General features: G+C 34.0%; 1 protein-coding gene across 5 annotated transcripts in view; it reads right to left on the bottom strand.

Moving 5' to 3' along the window:
- The window catches only part of RFX3 (regulatory factor X3), a 290,574-nt gene that overhangs the window by 164,048 nt on the left and 98,845 nt on the right, over positions 1-27,681 (bottom strand). For all 5 annotated transcript variants that reach the window (XM_012737587.3, XM_012737571.3, XM_076008666.1 and 2 more), the window contains one exon: positions 665-789. In XM_012737587.3, the coding sequence (XP_012593041.1) occupies positions 665-781 (117 nt within the window). In that variant the 5' untranslated portion in view covers positions 782-789. The remainder of the gene's footprint in view (positions 1-664; positions 790-27,681) is intronic.

Below are 27,681 nucleotides of genomic sequence, written 5' to 3' on the forward strand. Positions count from 1 at the left end.
TATTAACTGGCTTGAACAGCATTATGTTGTCAGTATCTTTCTAAAACAAGCCCACTGCCCTGAGTATGAATAAGACTTGTAGTAAACATCTGATGATGATTTCATTCCCAACTTTTTAAATAGGATGAATCAGATCTCCAGACCTTTAAGATTATTTTATTTTCATGAAACAGTATTTATGAGCCACCTAATGCCAAGGTACTTGTAAATCACCACAAAGGCAAAATCTCTGCCTATAAAGTATAAGCATTCTATCCTTTAAGTACTACTGTGAGCCAATTAAATAAAAAAATATTATTGCTGACAGTTCAATATGAAATAAAGAGAAAGTTATGATAAATAATGGGTAAAGAAGATGAGGAGAAATCCTTCTTAAGGTGCTTAAGTCAGAAAAACTCTCTTAAAGAGTCAAGAGAGACTCTTTCAGGATACGGATTATAGCTTGAGTATCTTTGTATTCCTACAGCCTAGCATAGAAAGAACCTAGCACACCCAGGAAATGCTCAAGAACCATTTGCTGAATCAACCTAAGAAATGACCTATGCCTATCTTAGCACTCAATGAGGCAAGAAAGTAAAGTCCAAATAATCTTTGGATACAGCTATGTCGGACAGTCAACACAATGAAAGTTATAGCATCTTCTCTGACAACAGCAGCTCCTTACCTGTTGCTGTACTGGTACTTGCTGTACCACCTGTGTAGGCACTGCTGCTTGACTAGCCACAGATGTTTGTAAAGTCACTGTCGAACCTGTGTCCGACCCAGTCTCTGATGTCTGCATGATGGTCTCTGAAATACATTAAAATAGAAATAAAGTTTAAAATGTTCTCATCACTAGCTTCATTACATTTGTTCTTTAATAACCAATACTGTGACTAACTTTCAACTGTCATAGTACTTCTTAACCCAACATACTGCCATGATAGTCCACACATGTAGAGTCATTTTGACCACTTTTAAATAAATACAGAAAAATACTAATAAACATTCTTTTAAAAATCCCCGTTAGTACCTCTTATCCTGAGACTATCAAAGTTAAATTTCATTGAAAGCTACCTTCCTCAGCTCTCATCTGTTATCAATTGTTACAATCCCTTTATAAACTATAGTTCAAAATTACATCAATATACTCTTAATTCTCAGAACAGAAACTATAATTGGATATAAATATGCCATGAACTACACTCTCCAGACACTTTTATGTGTCTAGAATGTAGGCTGTCAGAATGTCACTGGAGCACAATTTTAGAGTAAGTCCTTTCCAACTCTAAAATTTACTAATTGGTGATCTTAAAAAAAAAAAAATTACTGTATATCCAAACACCAACTGATATATCCTAAACTTAGCAAAAGGATTGAGTTTCTCTGCCTGGGTATAATATGGTACTAGTCTTACACAAAGATAGCCAAAAATCAATAATGTTTATTATTTTTGAAAGATGGGGTGTACCATAATCATGTAGATAAGACTTGCATACAAAGGCATGAAGTTTCACTTTCTCCCATTCACAATTCAACATGACACATTTTTCAGTTCTTATATGCCTAACCTACCAAACCAGGATTACATTTTGCAGCATGTACTATAACAAGTATGCTTTCTCAGGCTTCCTGGCCTTGACATCCTCTTTTGCTACTTATACATTCCATAAAATAAATATGAATTTATTTGCTATTAAGCAGGGACAAGATTTCTAATTTTTTCCTGGGAGTGGGGCAGGAATAGTATTTAATTGGTAGCCTAAGAAAAATGCTGCATTATGGTTTAAGTGTATGAAGAAGAGTATGGCAAATATTAATTTTCCCTAAGAAAATTCTGAGAGTATTCTGCTCTTCCAAGGAGAAGATTAACCCCTCTCAGGATCTTTTGTCACAGTATGACCTTTTCTAATTTGTCCCCCAAACCTTCTATCATCTCATTCAATTTTAAAAAGGGATCTTTGAAGACATGAAATCTACTCTTCCTATTTTATAAATGAGGAAACTAAAGCGTCCAATGGTTAAGAGACTCATTCAAGGTGACAGGAGTAGACTTGGGATCCAGACTTCTCACTCTGAATCTGTGCTTAATTTTCTTTCTAGACTTTGACATTGGCATCTCTTTAGGTGATTGAGCATTTTATAATTCTTCTGTTAGTCAAAACAATGAACATTAATAAATACAAAATGTATAGCAGTAACAGCTAGCACTGATTATTTTAGCATATACTAAGGACTCTTCTAAATGCTTCATGTTAATTCATTAATAAATTAACCCATGTAACAACTCAATACATTTGGGATAATTATAATCTCCATTCACAGATGAGTAACCTTAGGCACCCAGAGTGAAAGTGGCTAGGGATATACAAAATAAAAGGGAAGTGATGGAGACTGTGGCTAATATTCCATTCATATGGGTCACCTAACACTCAGCTCCAGGATAACAGGGATATGTGGGAAGGTCAATTTGAAGATGGCAGTTCTTTCCATTTTCCAAAGAATCTGAAAATCCAGATTTTTATGTGAAATTTCACAAATGATGACTCACTTTTTTAAATGTAGTATTGATCCATACAAACACATACCCCTCCCCCCTTTGGACTAGCATTAAGACCATGGATAGGCCCCAAAATGTTTCAGACTGACAGAATTCACTACACAAAACTCTTGCCTAATTAAGATTACTGGAACACTAATGTTTCTCAACATTTAGGAGGGAATACACAACAAATTAAGAATCCAATCTCTTCATTACAGAGGGGAGAAAAACACTCTGCTACAAAAGAAAGCAAAAGCCAGGGTCCTTTGATTGATTATATACTTATATACTATTGATGCCATTTGTGCCATATAGCAGAGGAGCTATTAGTAAAAGTGTGGCAACACTTGTCTGCAAAGAATGAAGAATGAACCAGATGTTAGATACCATCTTCACTGAGGTTTTCTCAGCCTCTCTTGCCAACTCCAAGATGGCTGGTGATCTTTGTCAGTTTAGTGTGCAGATGAGGAAGATAGGGTTGCCAGTTATGGTTTCTCCTTTGAGCTGCTGAATCAAAGGTCGATGAATTTCTTACAGTGAAGTCACTCACGCTAAAACTCTCCGTTTCCCCCAGAGCTGGCTGGGAACTTTACTAAGGCTTGCTCATGTGCCCATATATTGTATTGCAGACCAGTCTGCACATTCCTTTTTGACACATGAACTGTATTGTGACAACTGGTTTAGATCAAACATATGCAAACATGTAAAGAAAGAAGTTCTCGGCCGGGCGCTGTGGCTCACGCCTGTAATCCTAGCTCTTGGGAGGCCGAGGTGGGCGGATTGCTCAAGGTCAGGAGTTCAAAACCAGCCTGAGCAAGAGCGAGACCCCGTCTCTACTATAAATAGAAAAACAAACAAACAAAAAAAAAAAAACATTTCAATTTGATTCAATATGAATCAAGCCGGGCATGGTGGCTCACGCCTGTAATCCTAGCTCTCTGGGAGGCTGAGACGGGCGGATTGCTCAAGGTCAGGAGTTCGAAACCAGCCTGAGCAAGAGAGAGACCTGTCTCTACTATAAATAGAAAGAAATTAATTGGCCAACTGAAATATATATAAAAAATTAGCCAGGCATGGTGGCGCATGCCTGTAGTCCCAGCTACTCGGGAAGCTGAGGCAGAAGGATCACTCGAGCCCAGGAGTTGAAGTTGCTGTGAGCTAGGCTGATGCCACGGCACTCACTCTAGCCTGGACAACAAAGCGAGACTCTGTCTCAAAAAAAAAAAAAAAAAAAAAAAAAAGAAAGAAGTTCTCTTTAAAAATTAAACCTACCTTTAAAATAATTCTTAACCACTCCCAATAAACCACCTGAGAGAGCTTATCAGAAGATAAAAGGCAGAGATTTGGAAATTACTCTCTTAAGGACTGTATTAGACCCCACAGAGAGGTCTTAATTTGGCTCAGAGTGATGACAAAATTGCTCAGACCATATGTTTTATAGGCAAATTATTTAAGTGGCTATACTTATTCACTTGCCTGGCATCTATAGGTATCTGATTTTATGAATCCTTTGAGGGTAACCAAAAACCTATTCCCACAAATACAGACTGAAAACGGAAAATTGCTTTTGGGGTTTAAAAGGATATTGATGACATTTATACTGATTCACCTATTTTATACAGAAGACTAATAATAATTTATACCCAAGCTTAGACCATTTTACTAATAGAAATGTGTAATTAGATCATTGGAACTATTTTCCTCATTTTACAGATAAGTCAATTAAGGTCCAGACATGTTAAGTCACTTACCCAATGACATACAGCTAGGAAATAGGAAAGGAAAATTTAGACATCACACTGAAGCCTGATCACTAAACTACCAGACCATGTTGGCAGTCTTGAGTTTCACAATAGACAATGCACAGAGAGAAGATAGTAAAGAAAAGCAAACTGGTGAAATTTTAGAATGAGGGGGAACAAAAGAAAAAAATGTCAACTACAAAATAGGAGGAATCTTTGTAGAATAGAAAGGGGAAATAAGATAGAAAACAATAGTTTGTAAAACTCATAGCTAGAAAGTCACGGGGAATTTTCTATCCAGCCTCTGGCTCTATCTACATATCACATCAAAACTGGCACATAAAGCCCAAATCACACAACCAAGTATGAGACCAAGTATTAACCAAGTCTCAAAGTATCTTCTGTTTATTCCCAATTATTGCTCATTGGTCAGATCTACTTGGCTCCCGAATCATAGGGTCATGCCTATTGATAAGAATTTAGTCCTTCAATTTTGTCTCCATTTTTCCTTCACAGATACAGTTTCATTCTCTGCTGATTTCAATATCTTCTTCAGCTTTGAGAAAGGGTCTCTCTTTGCCAAGCCTTATGACTTGACAGCATCTCAATTACATCCTTTCCAGAGTTTGGTCCAAAAGGTCATAATTATAGTTGGGTCTCTTAATTAGTAAGTCTTTTCCTGGTGCCAGTACTATGCTAAGTGCTTTAAATACATTTAGTAGTTTAATCCACAGAAGAACCCCACAATGGAAGTGTTATTATCCCCACTTAAGAGAAAAGGAAAGTGAGGCACAAATGGATTAATATTAATAACTTGTCAAAAGCAATACAGCTAGTAAGGGGAAGATGCTGAATTTGATCTTTATGACTCTAAAGCCCATTATGTCAACCACTACATATTAATATATTGCTTTATATCATGATCAGAGGGCTTCCAAATGAAAACCTGGAAACTATTGGCCTGAATAGCAGTCTTTGGGGTTCTCATCCCACAGTATTTAATATACATTCCAATAGCAATGGACAGACATCCCATCTCTAAAACACAAGTACATTAAGAAGTATTCTCTCTCTTTCTTGAGGTTATAATAAAACCCAAATAATAAGCCTTTTTCCAGAGGCATTTTAACTGATTAATTCTGAAGACGTGATTTAACGGCAGATCAATTAGAATGTTAAAGCATGTTTGAGGAGTATAACCCTCCTGCCAAATTTTTCTAAACAGATAATTTAAACCTACTGACACATTCATGGTATTCTGGTAGCTTTCCAACTTTTCTGCAAAGTAAGGATTCATCACATGAGCATGAGAGCAATGTCTTAGCATGCTCCATTTAGGTTTTGTTTTACTCCCAGCATAATAGTTTATGAGTACATGTGAGTTGTTCCCATTCACCCAGCAGTGGTTTCTTGTGTTTTGTTTATATTTGGGAGTAATTTGGTTAGTTTACTTCCTTCACAGACTCCTTTCAAGTGATATTTGTTTATCAGTCACAAATGTAGTCACATTAATCCATTTTGATAAGCTAAATAAACCCCTGCAGTTTGTCAATGATGTAGCCCATATGTAAATGAGCTGTATATTCTTATAGGAGAGACAAGCACAATTTCAGTCTAGTCATCCTTGCCTAATGTGGCTGTCAGGTGTGTCATGAGCAACAGATGCTTGTTTGACAAAGGACCTTTTTATTCTGGCTAATTAAGCAGTTGGACACACCCGCCTGTTAACGGTTCTGCATTGTACAGCCAGCTTTGGCTGAATCATGCAAATCCACAGCTAAATAGGCCACATTTTGAAAGAAGGCTAATTAACCCCTAGGAGAAGGAAAAGAATATTGCAAAAACCCAGCTGCTGAATGCAACAAGATTAGCATTTCTTCAACCTGATGGGCAAAACCTAAGCAAAGCAAATGTGTTTGGAACAAACATGCCTTATTGCAAGTTTTAAGGCATTCAAATGTTCTTTGTGGAACTTCCTGAAGATTATTTAATACACTCAAATTCACAGTAGGATTCCTTTTATCCCACACAATGTACATGCCAGATTAAATGGTTTAATAGTCTGACCTAATCAATTACTTATCAAACAGAACTGGGCTAGCTTAAAAATAGATAGTATCCATCTAATTTTTATTGAGGTCTGTCATCCTGAAATAATTTGCTCCCCAAAAAAGCAAAGTCTGCAAAGTTTGGTTCCACTACACTTATTGTATTGTTTTTTACAATAAAAAATGTAACAGGTTTTAATTTGATATAGAAAATAAAAACTTATAATCTAATTTTCAAGTATAAGAGAATTTGTCATTTTTTCTTAGCATAGAAAGACAAAAGATACAAGTTCCAATTCCCACTTGAACCAAATTAACCAAAATTATTATGATAGTTACTTAATGGGTATAGTAAAAATAAATCACATCTAAAATGTGACCATATTCAAGAATAACTCATTTACAAGATCATTAGAAACCTGGTTCAACATAAGATCACAGAAATGCCATTTACAGAAAAAATATGCAATTGAAAATTATTTTTAAAATAGAGAACAAGGAGTTTCACATCGGTGTACTTTTTACACAGAGTAACATCCAAATTCACTGTAACTAAAGTTCTACAACATAAAATGTTTATTGCAATACTCCGATTTGGCATTCTTAAATGTTAGGAAACAATAGTAGCATATGTAATGCCCACAGCAATTAAAATATCTATTAAAAATATCTATTAAAATTAAGACAACTAAAATGAGTAGTGCTTTTCAGGGAGGAGGGTGAATTGCCAATATTCACTTTCCTAAACATAAAATTAGTATGAAATATACACATTTCTGACTATTCTGGAGAAGATGATGAAAAAAATATTAAGATTACTCTAATTCTCCAAAAAAACCCTAAGGATAATAGGCAACTTTCAAAGAAAATATAATGCAAGATGATGGGGCACATTAGAATGTGAACATATATATGTTACACTTCTTGTTAAATAATCATGTGATAAATTCAATATTTTTAAAACTTTGGCAAAAATATATTGAACTGATCATTTTACCTAGAATTATAAAACATTATGATGTGCCTTTTTCCCCCTTCATCTAATACAAATGAAAGGAACTGGTTAAGCTATAAACTGTAGTCAACTACCAAGCTTTATTTAAAACATACCTCTGTGAAAAATGTATTCATTGTAAAATACAGGGCTTTATCAAACCAATAAATCAAGTAAATGGGGAATGTAAAAGAAAATTCATGATTTTCTATATTATAAAAGCTCTGCCTCTTTATTTAGGTTTGATGTTGTAATCCTCATGACTGTGTACAATAAATCTTTTGTGCTAAATTGATCTGTAGAAAAATGATGGAATGATAATAGTGTAGACTGTTCAGCAGTCATCTTCCTGTGATAACTGATGACAGTGATTAATGTTAGAGATGATTAATCAGCATGCTGGTAACATATACAGGTTGCCTGGGTAACTTTTTTCACTTTTCAAACAAAGGCTTTCTCTTAACGAATTCTTCCCTTGACTCAGAATAGGTTATGAGAAACTATTTCTTTAAGAAAAGAAAAATCAAATTAAACTACTGTAACAGTTTTTATCTTAAAGGACTAATTATTAAAAACTGAAACAATCCTTTAGCACAGAAGCCAAACTGCTAAGATGATATGAGAATTATTTTGTTATTTGTTTTTATTTCCAGTTATCAAGAGAAGCTGTCATCAGGCACAAAGATAATTTGGGGGAAATAAGAACCAAATAAGTAGTCCAGTCAATTACTGGTGCCATTCTAGTATTTTCTCACTCACATTCATGAATTAATAGGCAAATCAGTCTTACCTAAATGACATGTTAAAAAATGGCAATACGCAGTTAAAAGTTGAAACAATAGAAAAATAAAGCCAAACAACCAAAATCTCTTAAGTACCCTATTTCTACCCTCTTTCCTCCTGGAAGAAGGGTCTGAGAACAAAATAATGTAATATACAGAAAGATTCTTACTAAAATCTATGAGACAAAGCTTTAAATGTTTCTGCTTGTTGGTCAATCCAATCCTAAGAGTGACTAGAACCTAGTAGATGGACCATTTAATGGTAGTAACACTTAAATTGAAAGATAATGAACACTTAACATTTTATCATAAAACTATTATCAACTTCATTATTGCTACCTTATGTTGAACATTTACTATGAAATAGAATCTTTGCATAAATCTCCTAATTTTGCTAGTGAAGTAGATATTCCCATCTTATAGGAGAGGAAAGTAAGGTTTAGAGGATTAAATAATTTGTCAGGATCACAGAGCTATTAATAGATAAAGCCAGGATTCAAGTTCAAGTCTGTCTCACTCTAGTACTAATGCCTTCTCATCACCCTGCTAGTCTGCTGCACAGAGAGCAGCAGACAGTAAAATCAAATTTAAAGAAATAAAATAGTTTATGGATACTGTGGTCACTAAAAAATTCTAAATTTGAACAAAGACACAGAAATATTAAGTGAACTACAAATATGTGCCATGATTAGTAAATAATATAGTCTTTTACAAAGTTATCAAAGCTACAATTTTTATGATAAAAGGAAAAGCATGTCATGGGTTAAAGTGACCTTCACTAACCTTGTGTTTACAAAATATTTTACAGATGAAGGAGGCTATAATACAGAGAGACTCATTTGCTTTCAAGAATATAAATTTATTCTGTAAAAAAATCAAACAAAACCCCAATTGAGTGTGTGTATAATAGTATATACAAACACACAAATATCTACTTAAGTATTGCTTAAAATAGCCAAAAATAAACAACTAAAATATTCATAATTGGGTAAACTAATAAATCGTTCTATCCTGTTTCTCTAAAATAAAATACTATACAGATCTATAAATGCCAACATGGAAAGATATCTACAATACCATAAGCATAGAAAACAGATTGCCAAATAGTATGTAGCCAGTGATACGATTTTATTCACTGATATATATTAATAATTATACTTTTAGGAAAAATTCTTGATGCATATACTACAAGCTGGGCCATGGGAGGGGACAAAAACATCAATGGAATTACTAAGGGCTTCTGAAATATGGGCTTCCCCAAACCGATGACCATAAACTTTGGGTGGTTGCAAACTTACCCTGGACTTGCTGGTCAAAAGCAACATGGGCTCCAGAGATCCATCTCAGCCTGGAGCCACCCTAAATGTCAGTCTTAAATTATGTATCCTGAAAGAATCCTTATAATCCCAAAGATAGCTGTAAAGATAGATTTTGAGTGCAGTGGCTCATACCTATCATCCCAACGATTTGGGAGGCCAAGCTGGGAGGATCCCTTGAGGCCAAGAGTTAAGAGACCAGCCTATGCAGCATAGTGAAACATCTTTTCTCTATAAAAATATAAATTTGTTTTAAAAAGGTAGATTTTGATCTCTTTAGTTGCTAGGCAAGAGCTCTGCCTCCCTTCTAAGTGGCGCAAAATTCTTTAGGGGCTCAAAAAAACCATTTTTTCTATGTTTCTAATAGAATAAGCTATTTCAAAAATATCTCTGGAGATAGTATCTATAGATCTATTCATTGTTAGTTCTATGATCTTTGCCATTTTATGCTAAAGGAAAGAAATCAATAGTAATACTCATTCCCAAATGTAAACTATGATCCCTTTCTTATGACACTGCCCAATACCTATTATTCGGTCTAAAATCAAAACACCAATTTCAATTCTGCTCCCTTTGTATGCAAACTAACAGTGGTGTATGCAATGGCGCCTTTTTCAGAGATCTCAAATTGAGGAAAGGATAAAGGTGAGAAATCTAGGGAGATAGTCCCACCAAGCAAACAGTATCCCCTTTCAAAACTAGTCCTAGTGTCAGCTGTTCATTCTCCCTTCATATCCTAAACACATTTACCTTTTCTCTTTTTTTTTTTCTATACTCACCAGTGTGGTTTTATCCACATACAAGATAGTATCTGTCCTACCTTATGTTTCAGGTTGATAACAAGCATACACTTGCCAGCTAGACCTTAAAGTGGTCTTACTTTAGACAAGGTGGCAGCAAATGAAAGGCAGAGATAGCTTAACAGGCAGCATTCCTTACAGAGCCACAAAAGAAACAAGTAGGTAGTATTGTCTAAAACAGGAGTTTCCTTTTGATTTTACAGGGAGTGAAAGTAAGAACAGAATTTCTTAATTTTCTTCATACCAGAAAAGGCCCCAATGGCAATGTTCCTCTTAGATTCTCTTGCCCACACAAGAATTTTTTTTTCTCTCATCTCTTTTTCTTTTTATAAAACTAGAGAATAGAGTCTTTTGCAGTTCCTAACTATTCTAATGACAGGCTCAAAGAGATCAACACATCTAAAAGGGGAAAATAATACTGTATAATAACATTGCTAATAATGGAAACAATATACCCCATTTTAAATGTACAGTGTCTTAAAGAACTGAATTCTCATTACTGCCATTTTTTGGCAAATGTAGTGAACATGGGTGTGGGTGGACCTCAAAAAAACTCTATATATTCATACACACATAAATTCTGGGAACACTTGCTGTAAAACATAATGCTATTAAATTTTTACATAGACTTTCATTATAAAAATGCATATGTATACACTTGGAATAAAGACTTGGCCAAAGGATAAAAATGAAAACAGACTGAAGACTGTAGCCAATTCTGTAAATTCAGATACTTAACAGAAAAATTATTTCTCTTTAGAAATCAGGAAAATTTAAAATAAGTCAATAACATTGAATTAAAAACAATGTTCCTGTGGAGCACGTTTTATGGGAATTGGTGATACACTCTATATACGGCTGTCTTTCCAACTCTCTATTTTCTTGGATACAAAAACAATGATTCCCTTAAAAATTTCTTACTATATAGCTGTATTTTCTAAAGTTGGCTATCTTAGGCTATCTCATAAATCTTTACTTAATACCCCTTACTGGGGTTGTTAAAATGCTTAAAATCAACTCTAAGTCCTTTGTTATTAACAGCAGTTGTCATTATGTAATATTTTCAATAAGTGTGAGATTTCATACAATGAGTTTCATTTTCCTTTCCCCCTCTTCTTATTGAACTTTGGTGGTTTTTCATGGGGAATAAAATGGGAAGATAACTCTTCTTTTATCCCTCCTAATACATTAATAGTAATTGTTCTTATCCCAATGAGTCCTTTCATCACCAAACTTGTTCAAGAGTTCTCTACAGTCACTACCTTCATTTCTGCAAATTCTATCAACCCTCTGATGCCTCGATAGCTGGTTTCTGCCACATCGCTCTAGAAGACTATATTTTCCAAATTCACTAAGGAACAAACTCAATATACAAATTCTACGATCTTTCCTTAACTTTCAGATTCACTGTACTATCAAATTACACTTGTAATTAATGATAATCTTTTATCTTCTTGAAAAGCTCTTCCTCCTTGCCTTCCAAGACATTACATTTTTCTGATTTCCTTCCTACCTGCCCAAGCCAGTCTTTCTGTTTTCCTCAAATGTTTGATTTCCTCCCTTTGAACATATACACAAGAAGAGTTGACTTTGGGGTATCTCTTTTGCTCTCTCAAAACTCTGAAGAATTCAGCCACTAACAACTATTACCTGTATGTGAATAACTCCCAAATCTGTAACTTTAGTCGATACCCTTTCTTCTATTGAGCTACAGTTCTGGATTTTTAATAACCTGTTGAATCTTTTATAATAACTTACCATCATTACAAATTCAACTGTTCAAATGAAATTATCAAAGCTCAATTTAAATTTTCATCCTTTTTATTAAACCTTCTGCCAGTAACTGCTGTTACATGCTATGAGGGATACGTAGTCTCTGCCCTCAGTGAGTTCAAATTCTACCTATGACATAAGACAAAGTGGCAATCTTCGGATCCAGTCACCTTGGCATCCTTTTTTCTAAAGAAGCCTAAGTAAGAGCCATACTTCGTTTCTCCCCCATTCCTTAAATTTAATTAATTACTCAGTCTAATGATTCTGCTTCCTAATTATCTCTCAAAAATCTACCCATATAACTCCATCTCACCACATGGATCCCTCGAGTTCAGGCTATTCCCCACAATAGGTCCCCAGTGCTCTCAGGGCAAGCTGCAAACCCCTTAACAGGTTTATGAGGCTCTTTAAAATATAACTGCTGCTTACCAGCTCCCCACGAGTACATACAATCCAGCTATATGGAACTAAACACAGTTTCCCAACCTTGGGGCACTTGAACAGGCAGTTTTTTCTGCCCGAAACAACTCTTCCTTCTCACCTTCTCTCATTTTCACTTCTTCCAGGTCTCAGAATAAATCCTACTTTCCCCAGATAGCTAGCTTCCCAAACAACCACCTCCTTGCTCTTAACAAGTCTGGGTCTGGTATCCTCCCAGGTATTCCTATACCACCACATCCTTACTCAACGCACAGCAATTATCATATCCATAGTGTAACTGTCTTTCCAATAAGATTATAAACTCCATGAACACTTGGACTATGCTTATCTTTTTCACCTATGAATGCCACAGTGCCTAATACACAGAGGATCTTCAATCTGTTGAAGGACCACATGACTCTACAAAGAGGATGAGTTTAAGACCCTGTTGAAACATTACTACTAGAATATGCTGTATCAGAGGCATTTAATACCTTAGAATTCTATATAAATATAATTATCTATTACAGCTATTTCTAATCAAGTTATTAAGAATTTTTTCCTTAATTTTTTAATGTGACTCTACTTTCAATTTTGATTACAGCAAAATTTTATAACTCCCATATTCCAAGAATTAAAAGTCTCAAAAGATTTTGTATATGATTTTTTAAAACAAAGAAACAAGAATTAAACTCAAATGAGCAAATCAAGTCTTCAGCTATTGCTCTGAACTCTCTGACACATCATTTACTGTGTTTTATTAAGTACGCCCGATTCACCAAATTGTGGATTCATATCCAATGCTCTAATCATGCCATCTTAGAATAAGTGGCCTGGTATGCTTCCTTGGTTCTTATGAGACAGAAGTACTCAGAGATCTTTAATTTTCATAGCTGAAATGCTAACAATAAGTAATTAGCCTAATAGTGATTGTTCTGACTTCATCATTAATTAACCACTTGAAATTTATTTGAGCTTGGCAACATTCAACTGACATTCTTCTATGTTCTCTTAACAATCATTGAAACTTTCCATACACACACAAACAAAGGTATTCTAGGAAGCCTCTAGTTAGTAATTAGTTAACACATTTATGTAAGGACTTTATATACATTATTTCATCTGTCCAGAAATCCTAAGGTAGGTATTATTATCCCATTTTTTGTGGATGAGTAAACTGAGGCATACAACTTAAATAATTCTATTAGTGTCAAGATCATGTAACTAGAAATGGCAGAGTGAGAACCTGAATACACTCTATCACCTATTAGGTTCAGTAGCAAAGTTTTGTTCTTTTTTTAACCTAGCCATATGCAGTATTAGGCTTATATTAATAATATGTCAACAATTTAAATGTTTAACAGGTCAACTAATATTAAGGCCTGTCTAGAGTCTTTTATACATTTTCAATCTTCAACATTATAGGAATTAGACATGCTGTAATTTTTTAATCCAATTAATAATCTTCCATGGTACATTATGCTCTAAAAAAATCTTAATTTTATTTCCAGCAATGCTGAGTACCTGACAGGATGGCTCTAAAAAAATCTTAATTTTATTTCCAGCAATGCTGAGTACCTGACAGGATGGCAGTTTATTCTAGTCTGTAGATCTCAGCTAAGACTAATAAAAATGCATGAGTCATGTGGGTTCTATACTACCTCTGCTGAAGCATCATCACAGATAGTCTTATTTGAATTTGGATTAGGGCTCAGAAAATGCTAAAAGTTGATGTGCCCCAATGAAATCTCTTTTCTTTCTGAAATCTGGGAGTTGAACTCTCAGGTACCCACCATCAAGTCTACCTCTAAATTGGAACAACTGGCTGCAGCTTCTCTCAGAGGCCACAAGAAGGGATAATCTCAGCTAGTTCATTCATCAAAAAACTGGTTTCACTGGGTCTTTGGCACAGGTGCCAGGGGTTGTTGCTCCCTGGCCATTTCCATTCAGTCACTACTTAATAGTATTGCAATCAAAAGCAATAACTGCCAGGCGGACAAAGCTTTTAAGGAAGGTTGCAGACCAAAGATTGTCTTCAAGGTAGCCAAGCCCCATAGCAATATCATAGAGGGTACTCCTGTAATCCAACTGTCGTCTCTATTCTTGCCAAGCACAAAGCCACCCTTCCTTGATATATACCAAGTGATTCATCATATGCCGTGATTTACTCATTTTGTTACATCAGTCAAATGCTCATATAAGACATATTTCTCTATGGTGATCAAACAAGCAGAGGATACACATACAAACCACCACTGACACAATGTGTTTTTAGTATCAAAAGTTAAGTTGGATACTTAGTACATCACACACACACAAACATACACAGGAGTAAAAGACCTTCCAAATGGTCCCAAATTTAGCTACAGGGTGTGGCTGAGGAAAAGTACAGTAATTCCAAAGGCAGTAGTATTCTTCCATTACAGCTTAATTTCCCCCCATTCCTGGAAGAGATGATGATGGGAGTATGATAAAACTAGGTCTACTTTGCCAAAAATCAACACATTTTGCCAAATGGCCAATTTGACAAATTTACCAATTCTTCAGAATGTGTTTCTTTTAACCATTTATATTGTTAACAGCTATTTGTATTGAATAAAATGGTTTTAAAGGGCCTATGAAGAGTTATTTGATGTTTAAGTCAAAGAGTTCTAGGTTTTAATTTACCTGAAATTTTGTTGCATTATAGCACTGTGGCCCTATCCATACAGTATTTTTGCCATTCTCTGGTCCAACAACATTTGGAAATGAAAATTTATTTATTTTAAATCAAAGGGCTCTGGATGTCTTGAATACCATTGGGCTTATAAATGACACTATGGGATGTTTATTTCTTTCAACATACTTCCTATTCACTTAAAATACAATCTGCACTTCCCTTAATTTACATATTTGTTAACCACTTCAACACTTTTAAGCAAATAGAAAGCATTCAGTATATTAAATATCAATGATAAATTTCACCTTTAGCTGAGTTGGACTGATAAATAATTCCATAGTAAAATATCTGGGGAAAAAACTGCTACAGAAAAATTGAGATCAAATTAAAACTTAACTAAATTAATATTTCCCACAAAAAATTTCAAAGACTTTTTCAACTATTCCATTCAGCATGATTTGAGATAAGCTTTACATGTAGTTAATTCAAACACATTTCTGGCAGTTGATAATTAGTAAAACTGGTCATTAGGTAAAATGATAAGTCAGAGTATTTGATAAATTTTAAAAAATTGTCATTCAGTGAAATTATGTTTCAGCAAACTGATTTTAGTAGAAATATTCATTCAGTGAATTGATCACTCAGAAAATTTTTCTTTTGGTGGGCGTTGTGGGAGGAGTAATTGGTTTTCACAATATTGGCCTGCTTCCCAATATCACAGCATTTTAAAGTTAAAAAATATTCAGGATACCATGTAGTTCAGGGTCCTATTTCACAGAGATTCTGAGACCAATTAACCAAATGGATCCATTCGTATCAGAGTTGGCATTAGAATTCAGGATTCCCAATGCCCAGTCAAAAGCTCTTTCTAACAGACTATGGTTTATAAGAGAAAAAAGAAGGAAGGCACTTAAGAAGAAGTAGCAAAGCCTGCCAGAAGCTCGAAGTGCTTATTACACAATGAAAGAAATACTCATATAACATGGAGAATGCAATCCTAAAATAAGAGGGTCTCTTAGACATTTCCAAGTTTCTTTCTCAGATAAATGAATAAGGCACTGTTTCAGGGTGTTTAACAAGATTTTAAGTGAGGCAAACTGTGTGTGTGTGTAGATACCAACTAAAATGGTTCACTGGATTTTATATTCTATACGGATTCTGGATCATCTTGCCAATTTATTTTTTTTCCTCCGATATATGGAGTATCTTGGTGTTCCATGTTCCAGGCTTAGCATTTTATTACATGGAATATCTGAGTGCTTCAGATTCAGAATTTTATTATTACATTATCTCTGGATGCAACCTATAATACACAAACTGTGTTAACACTGAAATAAAGAAACCAATAAGACTAATTTCTAGTTTTCCTGGAAGAGGGGGAAAAGCAAAATTCAACGCAACAGTAATTTTGCCCAAATAAACAGGGAACAAATTCTGAATGTTCACTTGTAGCAAATAAGTGTAATTTGGGGATGTGAGATGGAAACCTTTTAAATGTAATGGTTTGTATAACATCTTTTATAAGGTGCACTTTTCACTGTCAAACAGCATGAAATGCTCATAAGGGTAATCAGTTTTAGATGGCAGGTTTACAAGCTTTCCACAACTCAAACTATTTATCCCCGTTAAAAATGTTTTGCAATTACCTCTTTACATATTATGTTCACACTTTCTTTTAAAAAGCTTTAAAAACTGCTTTGTACCAATGTAACTCTGAAACCAACCATATTGCTTGATTTCTTTAATTACCTGATGCATACTATTGTTTTCATTAGCTCACAAGTTGTCCACATCTAATTTACATAGAAATCGTATTTCTGAATTTGATTAAAGCAAGGTAGAAGCAAACACCTCCCAATATAACTGACTCAAAAATTTTATTTTCTATATAGCCTTTCTTATGAAGATAATGTAAGTGATTTTTTGCTTGTTGTACCCTAACAGTTAGCCAATATTTACATATTATATTCAAACCACATACAAATGTAGGCTGATTACTTCTCATGGTTCTATGGAACCACTTTTCTCACAAATCAGATTTAGAAGGATGGTGTTTTCTAAATGCAACTAAAAGGTTATTTACATATGAAAACTCCATTCCCTTTTCTTATAAGGTTTACTTAATCTTGATAAAATATTTTTATCAATATAATTCTTTTCCAATTAAGACAGCAAAAGAATATTTTAAGATGTAGGCTAATGAATCCATCCATATTCTGCTCTCCCTCCTTCCCTTTTTCTCTCTTGCCCTTTTCTCTACCCCCCCTTCCTCCCCTAAAATATAAGGACCTAGTTACACCCATAGTGAAATAGTAGCTACACAACAGCCCCTCCATATTGTTCTGTGTACATAAACTGAATCAGCAATGTAGCTTAATTGTATCAATCACTTTCTTCTTGGAAATTATTTTTGCACATCTGGACTAATTTTGACATTATCTATAGGTTCTTACAGTAAACTATTTGAATCATTACACACATCAAAAGTAACAGCTAAACTATATTTTTCAATACTTACACATAAGCCACATGGGGAAATGTTCTGTGTCTCAAAACGAAGGTTTCTGCGAAATCAGATCAACAGTGCTGAATATTCCTGGCTTGTACTATCCAGACTACAGTAGAACCACTTTATAATAAGACCACTAAAGGTCAATACTAATCATGTTGTATTACCTTCTGTGACCATGTTCAGAGAAATGTAACTCAAAACTCTAAGGTTGGACAGGCATTCAAGGTGACCTTGAGTCTTGGTTTGTGCCACAATCTGTTTGAATGTCCGTAATGAAGTTCTACCACACCACTTTTCATGGAATATGATGAATTCCAGAATTTTGCTCTGAACATGACTCTATTTTTAAGTATATAAATAACAATTTGCAGTAGAAAGGTGAAAGAAGTAAAAGCTTCAACAACTTTATAAAGATTTATAAATCATTTTGTTGTTGTTTTTTTCCTTCAGAGGGCTCTAAACACAAATATTACTTTCCTAAGGTAAACATATTGAGTAAAACGTCATAAAAGAAAGGTAGAAATAGTGAAGGTGGCATTTCAGAAGTTCAACAGCTATTGCTCCAAACCCATTTAAGCCAGTGAAATCTGTGCATCCCTAAGGTAGGCTGAGAGATGCAATGTGGTTGCAGCAAAAGCTACCACTTGGCTAAAAAAAAATAGGAGATGATCTCCTATTTTTTAAGCATGCTGACTCCATTACAAAGTTATTTTTAAAAAGAGAGGGAAATTTATGACTATCTTATAAAGTTCATAAAAAATTACAAATTTCTTACTTTTTAAAATTATTGATGCCAACAATTCTACTGGTAAATTCATCCTTTTTCCAAAGAGAATATTAATAAAGCTATCACCAATGCTGAAAATCTGTTTATTATATAATGTGAGTTGAATAAAAATCAATAAATACAGAGAATAAGGTAATTTTTAAGGTTAAGATTCTAACGTGCTTTGCATTAATGAATCTAAAAATCATACTTCTTAAATCGGTTCTTCAAGTATAGTCTTTATATACAGAAAATTTTATCAATTTAACAAGGAAAACTCCAAACCCCAAAAAAATCCTTTCCTTCAGAAATACACAGAAATTTCTGTAAAATTTTATAGCAACATCTACATTGTTTTCAGTAATAACGATTTCTCCTAAAAAAGATAGTCTGTTTTTAATCCAAATTTCCCAAATAGAAACATCTGTACCTTACTAAGTAAATATTAAAATATTTGTTAAAGCATAACATAACATATAGCAAGTAGAACTCCTTAAGTATACTCAATTTACCTGATAAATTAGGTTGTGGAATATTATAAGACTTAACAATTAATAATTTGTAACAAGTGATTTATGCTCCTCAAGAATATATAATCAAATAATTTTTATCTGGGAATTTAATATTTTAAGAATACCATATTATAATTTATGATTTGTTTGAATTTCTCAGAAGTGTATACTTTTATTTTTAAATGACCAACTTTCAGTATTTAGATTATGTTCTTTTTCATGTTTCAGTTTAACTTAAGAGAAGAAAAAAAAGAACCTCAACAGAGAAAAATACCTAAAACTACTACAGATCCCAGACACAACTTCTTTGAAGAATTCATCCCTGTTTTTCTTTCTTCTTGCTTTGAAAATAAGGAACAAATGCTTCTTGAATGTGGAATGTAACCTAACAGTTCACTGCTTTAATACCAGAGTCAAGATGGTTGGACCAATATAAGGTTAAGTTCTGCAATGCAGAAGTTTTCTTGGCACTGTTAGTAAGGCTGAAAGTGAAAAATCTTTTATGCTTTTATTGCATGATATCTCAGTGTGGGGAGATGAATACTTAGTAATAAATCAGGAAAAGAAAAAAAAAGATATTCTCCACCTAGATAACATAAAGAATGGTAAGGCTGGTGTTTGATACCTAAAAGATTCTCCCAATAAATCAGCATTTTATTTTTCAATCTTCAGTTACATATAATTAAAGAAAAAGAACGAATGAACTACCATTTATCGAACACCTACTCATCTACCAGATTCCTATTAAACTTAACATTTTAACTCTAATCCTCACAACAACCTATAAATGTGTGTTGTTCTCTAGTTTATTCAAATGGACACTGAGTTCGAGAAAGATCAAGTATTTTCCCAAAGTCTGAACACTAGTATTAATAAAGACAACGACAGGATACACATGGAATTATATCTGACTATAAAAATCTATGCTCTTTGTAGGTATGGTAAAATTCTAGTGTGAAACCATCTGGTGCAGGACTTTTCTTTTGAGGAAGGTATTTTATTGCTGCTTCAATTTCAGTACTTGATATTGGTCTGTACAGGAATTCTATTTCTTCCTGATTGAGCCTAGGGAGGCTATGTGTTTCTAAGAATTTGTCCACTCCTCCACATTTTCAAGTTTATGTGCATAGAGGTTTTTATAGTATTCATAGATGATATTTTGTATTTCCATGGTATCAGTTGTAATTTCTCCTTTTTCATTCCTGATTGAGCTTAGAGTCCCTTCTTTCTGCTTCTCATCAATATTGGTAAGAGGCATGTCAATTTTATTTATGTTTTCAAAGAACTAACTTTTTGTTTTATTAAACTTCCATATAGTTTTTTGTTATCAATTTCATTTAGTTCTGCTCTGATCTTTGTTATTTCTTTTCTTCTGCTGGGCTTAGGGTTGGTTTGCTCATCCTTTTCTAGTTCCTTGAGAAGATTCATTAGATTGTTGATTTCTGATCTTTCCGTCTTTTGGATATAGGTATTTATGGATATAAATTCTCCTCTCCGGACTGCTTTAGCCGTGTCCCACAGATGTTGACAACTTGTGTCTCCTTTATCATTTAGTTCAAATAATCTTTTGATTTCCATCTTAATTTCCTCCTTAACCCAATAATCATTCAGCAGAAGGTTGTTTAGTTTCCATGACTGTGGAGAGATGAGTTTCTAGTGGAGTTGATTTCTACTTTTATTCCACTGTGGTACGAGAAGATGCATGGTATAATTTCTATTTTTTTTTTTTTTAATTTGTTGAGACATGCCTTGTGGCCTAGGATATGGTCAATCATGGAGAATGTCCCATGACATGATGAGACAAACACATATTCAGTGATTTGGGAGTAGAATGTTTTATAAATGTTAGTCAGGCCTATTTGTTATAGAGTTCTGTTTAAGGCCACTGTTTCTTTGTTTATTTTCTGTTTGGAGGATTTGTCCTGTTCTGTCAGAGGATTGTTGAAGTCCCTGGCTATGACAGTGCTGGTGTTTATCTTTTTGTTTAGATCAAGTACCATATGCTTTGTGAATCTGGGTGCACCTGAGTTAGATATATAAATATTTAGAATTGTTATGTCTTCTTATTGAATTATACCCTTCACCATTATATAGTGACCATCTTTGTCTTACATTACTTTTGTTAATTTAAAAACTAACTTATCTGATATCAGAACTGCTATGCCAGCGTTCTTTTGGCTTCCATTTGTGTGCTATTGTTTTCCATCTCTTCACCTTGAGTCTGAATGCATCCTTGTGGGTTAGATGTGTTTCCTGAAGACAGCAGATACTTGGCTTATGTATATTTATCCATTCAGCCAGCCTATGTCTCTTTAGTGGGCAGTTCAAGCCATTCACATTTATTGAAAGAATTGATAAGTGGGGCAGGTTTCTGTTTATCCTGTTGAGCTGAACTCTGTTGCTTTGTTTTCTCTATTGAACCACTGTGGTATCTGGCCTTTGACCTTCAGCTTTTGGATGATTTTACACTGCTTAGTGTTTATTTTGCTCATCTGTGTATAATGCTGTTCTGAGTACTTCCTGGAGAGCAGGTCTTGTCTTGATAAATTCCCTAAGTCTTTGCTTGTCTGAGAAGGTCTTTATTTATCTTTTGTATAAGAAACTTAGTTTTGCAGGACACTAGAAGAACTGGTGCCTATCCTACAGAAATTATTCCACAACATCAAGAAGGAAGGAATCCTACCCAACACGTTTTATGAAGCCAACATCACCCTGATACCGAAACCAGGAAAGGATGGAGCAAAAAAAGAAAACTACAGACCAATACCCCTTATGAATATAGATGCAAAAATTCTCAACAAAATCCTAGCACACTGAATTCAGGTGCTTATCAAAAAAATAATCCATCATGACCAAGTGAGCCTGATCCCAGAGATGCAGGAATGGTTCAACATATGCAACTCTATAAATGTAATTCACCACATAAAGAGAAGTATAAACAAAGACCATATGATCCTCTCAACAGACGCAGAAAAAGGACTCCACAAAATTGAACACCCTTTTATGATAAGACTGCTTAACAAAATAGGCATAGATAGGACTTACCTAAAAATGACTGAAGCCATATATGACAAACCCATGGCTAACATGACACTGAATGGGGAAAAACTGAAAGCATTCCCACTTAGAACTGGAACCAGACAGGTTTGCCCTCTATCACCACTTCTATTGAACATAGTGTTGAAAGTCCTAGACAGAGCAATCAGACAAAAAAAGGAAATAAAGGGCATCCAAATGGGGGCAGAAGAGGCCAAACTATCACTCTTTGCTGACTATATAATCTTATATCTAGAAAACCCCAAAGATTCTGCCATGAAACTACTGGAATTGACAAACAAATTCAGCAAAGTCTCAGGTTACAAAATCAATGTACAGAAATCAGCAGCATTCCTATACCTATACCAGCATTCCTATACCAACAGTAGTCAAACGGAGAACCAAATCAAAGACCCAATCTCCTTCACATTGGCAACAAAGAAAATAAGATACCTAGGAATATATCTAAGGAGGCAAAATACCTCTAGAGGAAGAACTATGAAACACTGAAGGAGAAAACAGCAGAGGATATAAACAGGCGGAAAACCATACAAGACTCATAGGTCAGAAGAGTCAACATTGTTAAAATGTCTAACTACCTAAAGTGATTTACAGATTTGATGCAATCCCTATTAAAATGCCAACATCATTTATCACAGACTTAGAAAAATAATTCTACCCTTCATATGGAACCATAAATACCCTGTATAGAAAAAGCAATCTCAAGCAAAAAGAACAAATTAGGAGGCATCAATTTAACAGATTTCAAGCTATACTACAAGGCTATAGTAACAAAAACAGTATTACATTGACACAAGAACAGAGACATAGACCAATGGAACAGAACTGAGAACCCAGATATAAAACCTTCTTCATATACCCATCTAATCTTTGACAAAAGAAACAAAAACATACACTAGGGAAAAGAATCCTTATCCAATAAATGGTGCTGGGAACATTGGATAGCCACATGTAGAAGACTGAAATAGGTTCTGCACCTTTCACCTCTCACAAAAATCAACTCACAGTGGATAACAGACTTAAACCTAAGGCACAAAACTATAAGAATTCTAGGAGAAAATCTAGGAAAAACTTTTATAGACATTGGCCTAGGCAAAGAATTTATGAAAAAGATCCCAAAGGCAATCACAGCAACAACAAAAATAAATACATGGGACCTGATCAAATTAAAAAGCTTATGCACAGCCAAGGAAACTATCATGAGAGCAAACAGAAAACATGCAGAATGGGAGAAAGTATTCACATTCTACACAACCATTAGACTTAATAACTAGAGTCTAGGTAGAACTCAGGAAAATCAGCAAGAAAAAAAATCAAACAACCCCATTAAAAAGTGGGCAAATGACATGGATCAAAACTTTTCAAAAGAACATAGACTAATGGCAAACAAACATATGAAAAAGTGCTCAACATCTCTAATCATCAGGGAAACACATATCAAAACTACAATGGGATATCACTTAACTCCAGTGAGAATCACTTTTATCAAAAAGTCCCAAAACAATAAATGTTGGCAGGGATATAGAGAGATAAGGACACTCATACACTGCTGGTGGGAATGCAAACTGGTACAACCTCTGTGGAAAGTAATAGGGATACACCTCAAAAAGCTACAAGTAGAACTACCATTTGATCCAGCAATCCCATTACTCGGCATCTACCCAAAGGAAAAAAAAGACATTCTATAAAAAAGACATCTGCACTAGAATGTTTATAACAGCACAATTCACAATTGCAAAGATAAGGAACAACCCAAGTGCCTATCCAATACATGAGATGAGATCAATACATTAATCCAAAGAAAATGTGCTATATGTGTACCACGAAGTTCTGCTAAGCCACAAAAAACAATGGTGGTCTTGCATCTCTTTCATTATCCTGGATAGAGCTAAAACCCATTCTACTAAGTGAAATATCACAAGAATGGAAAAACAAGTACCACATGTACTCACCATCCAATTGGTATTAACTGATCAACATTTATGTGCACATATAGTAGTAACATTCATCAGGCATCAGGCAGGTAGGAGGGAGGAGGTGGGTGGAGGGGATGGTTATATTCATACCTAATGTGTGCGGCATGCACAATCCGGGGCATGGACACGCTTGGAGATCTTACTTGGATGGGGCAAAGGCAATATATACCACCTAAACATTTGTACCCCCGTAATATGCTGAAATTAAAAAAAAAAACTAAAGAAAATAAAATCTATGTTCTTACTACACCCCAGTACCCTTACAATTTTTAAAAAATTTTTTGTATTTCCAAGTTAATGGAAACAAAGTCCAGGGTTCGTATTTGAAATATTCAAGTTATGAGAATGGCACTCTGAAGACTAAAATTATAATCCTGAAAAATCAGTAAGAAATTGTAAAGCACCATAGACTTCTTTAGTTTTCATTATTCATACCAGATGAAAGACCCAAGGAGATATTTGCTGTCCTAAAAAAGAACACATTGCATTAAATACTACTAGACTTTTTTAATAGGCACAATAATAGTTACCAATCTATTTAAGGATAAAAATAACAAGACCCTACATCCACTATAGAGACAATAAATATTCTATCACTGAACTCAGGTCACGGCTGTTAGATGCTGGGAAAGATCCCAAGATGAGGAAACCATTAACTTCCCTGGCTGCCTCCTTTCTTCTTCCCTCAACAAAGACTATTCCCCTAAGATACATGCTGGCCTACATCCTGGCCTTCTGTGTTCTTCTCTATATACACTGACCCAGAAATTATATTTTATAGCTTCATCTTTCACTTGCATATTTGTGATAACTTTCAACTCTATTGCCCTAGCTCCTTCTCATTTACCTAAATATGAACTGCCTCTTTGTATTAATAAATTTAACACAATGGGATCAAGATGATATACCCTCTCACATCACATCAGGGCTGAGCCCTCAATATCTTTCTATCAATTCCTAGAAGGAAGAGGGTAATGTTCCTGAGTGTTCTGGCACTAGCCTTCCTGGAGTTTTATTCACTGCCTCAAATCTGAACCTATTTCCTCAAATTCTGAACCTATTTAGTTTATTATACTTACTCATAGTAACTTCATCTGTGGTAATGATTTCTTCCCTAACATGTACACAAAATGCTTTAAGGTATAAAGGATTGATTAAAGTTTGAAGAGATAATTTACTGTGAAAATAAAATAAGAGCACTTACTTGGGAGTCAGCCAATAACTTCCATAATCCTTACATGGAAAGCATTTTGAAGTCCTACAATCTGCCAAGCAATTTAACTAGGTACTTTATAAATACTATTCCATTTAATTTTGACAACCAAGATAAAAATAAAATTCTTTATGAGCACATGAGACAACAGCCCTATGAGAAGATTATTATCTATATTTTAGGCATGAACATTGGAATGGTTAAATAACGTATATATGATCATGTATCTAGCAAGTGATAGTGCTAGAATTTGAATCCAGGTCTAGCTAACTTCAAGACTACTAGTTATTACATTATGCTACACTGGACCTGGTTCTGCCATTTACTAAAGTCACTCCCCCAAATGCTGCTGAGAATCACTGGCTTTTCTGATACTATGCATAAAGTAATATGTTATATGAAAGTACACTGTGATAAGTTAAAGAAGCATATCAGAAAACATATAATAACCACTGAAAGAATAAAACAAAGAGGTAGAGCAATAAATCAATAAATGATAAAAGATGGAATCATAAAAATTACTCAGTTAATTCAAAAGAAGGCAAGAAAAGCGGAAAAAGGAACCAAACAATAAATAGAACAAATAGAAAATAAATGGCAACACAAGTAGATTTAAACCCAACCATAACAATAATCACGTAAAATATAGTTTAAACACATCAATGAAAAGGCAGAGATTGTCAAATAATATAAAAAGCAAAGAACCAAACTAAATGTTGTTTACATAAAATCCACTTTAAATATAATGACACAGATAGGTTAAAAGTAAAATGATAGAAAATATTAACACATTAACTTCAGACAAAGTAGATTTCAAAGCAGGAAATACTGCCAGAAATAAGGAGGGTCATTCCATAATAATAAATGAGTCAATTCATCAAGAGAACACAGCAATCCAAAATGTTTATTCACCTATTATCAGAACTTCAAAATATATAAAGTAAAACCAGATTGATCTGAAAAAGAAAAATAATAAAATGTAATATCATAGATGGAGATTTTAACACCCCTGTTTCAATAATTGATATGATAAGTAGACAAAAATCAGTAAAGATTTAAAAACTTAAACACCACTATCAACCAATTTGAGCTGACATTTTATAGAACACTTCACTCAACAACAGCAGAATATACACACTTCTCAAATACACACATAACATTTTCCAAGACAGATCATATTCTGACTATACGTCTCAATAAATTTCAAAGAATTCAAATCTTATAAAGTTGTCTGATCACAAGAGAATTAAATTAGAAATCAACAACAAAAAAATATAAGGAAAATCAAATATTTGGAAAGTGAATAGTATACTTGTAACTAATCCATGGGTCAAACAAATAAAAAGAGAAATTAGAAAATATTTTGAATTGAATAAAAATTAAAACACAACATATTATAATTTGTGAGATGCAGAACTCCCTCAATAAATACGAGTGCAGAAAAAAAGAAAAAGAAAATTAACTGATTCAACCAAACAACAGTTCTCAAAGTGAGCAAAATTGGGAATTAAAAGGAGAATCGTAAATTCATAAAATATTAGAACTGGAAAATTCTAGAAATCTTGCTAAAATTTGTAAACTCACAGAATTTACACAAGAAATAGTTCCAGGAAGAAGATACAATTTGCTTAATATTTATAATAGCAAATGCTTTTAAATGAGCAGTCTCTGCTGGTAGCTACATTATATAAATATGTGAGTTCTTTAAATGCCTATTTTCATCTAATAAAAGCAGATACACATAAAGTGTATGTGTATATTTGTTGGTTTGTATCTGATTAATATGAATATTTTGTGCTTTATATGTGCGTTTTTATGTTTACACACATAGCATAATGAACAAGAATGCTGATTTCTCTTTCCACATTGCCTAAATTCATACCTTGGCTTTACCACGACTGAGTAGCCATGATACTGGGGCAATTTATTTAATCAACAATGCCTTAGTTGCTCTACTGAAAAATATGAATAAACTATAAAATGAGAATAAACAGTTCCTACCTCCTACAGTGAGTGTAAGGATTGAGCATGTCACTGCCTTTTGTGGGCTTATAACATCTTACCTGATGCAATGGTAAGAGCTCAATAAATAGTAACCATTATATCGATTTATAATTACTTGAGGTTTATTAGTCAAGACCTGGACTTGAACTTTTTAAAAAAATGACATCAATTAAAACAGGATATGATCACAGAAAAATAAGTTGCTTCTCATTCGTGTTATCAAAAAAAAAATTAGTAGTTATTTAAGTTATTTAAAAGTCAGTATCAAAACAAAGTTGGGGCAATCTCTTTTCAAAGCAAGAGACAATGACCCAATGAAAAATTATGTGTTACATGGAGTGTTTGGGGATCAACCAACACAGTTAATAATAGCACATATGAGATGATACAAAAGTTACATATTAGTATTGCTCTGCTGCCTTCAATTATTTCTTATATACTCCATTGAATCAGAATTTATAGATTAGAATATTATAATTTTGAAACACAATATTTATTCTAAATTTGTTTTTAAATGGCTAAAAGGCAGAATGCAGCTCTGTAACATTGGAATAATTTCCATTTGGTATAGGAAAACAACAAAATG

The sequence above is a fragment of the Microcebus murinus genome, chromosome 12, assembly GCF_040939455.1.
Source record: "Microcebus murinus isolate Inina chromosome 12, M.murinus_Inina_mat1.0, whole genome shotgun sequence".
Lineage (NCBI taxonomy): Eukaryota > Metazoa > Chordata > Mammalia > Primates > Cheirogaleidae > Microcebus > Microcebus murinus.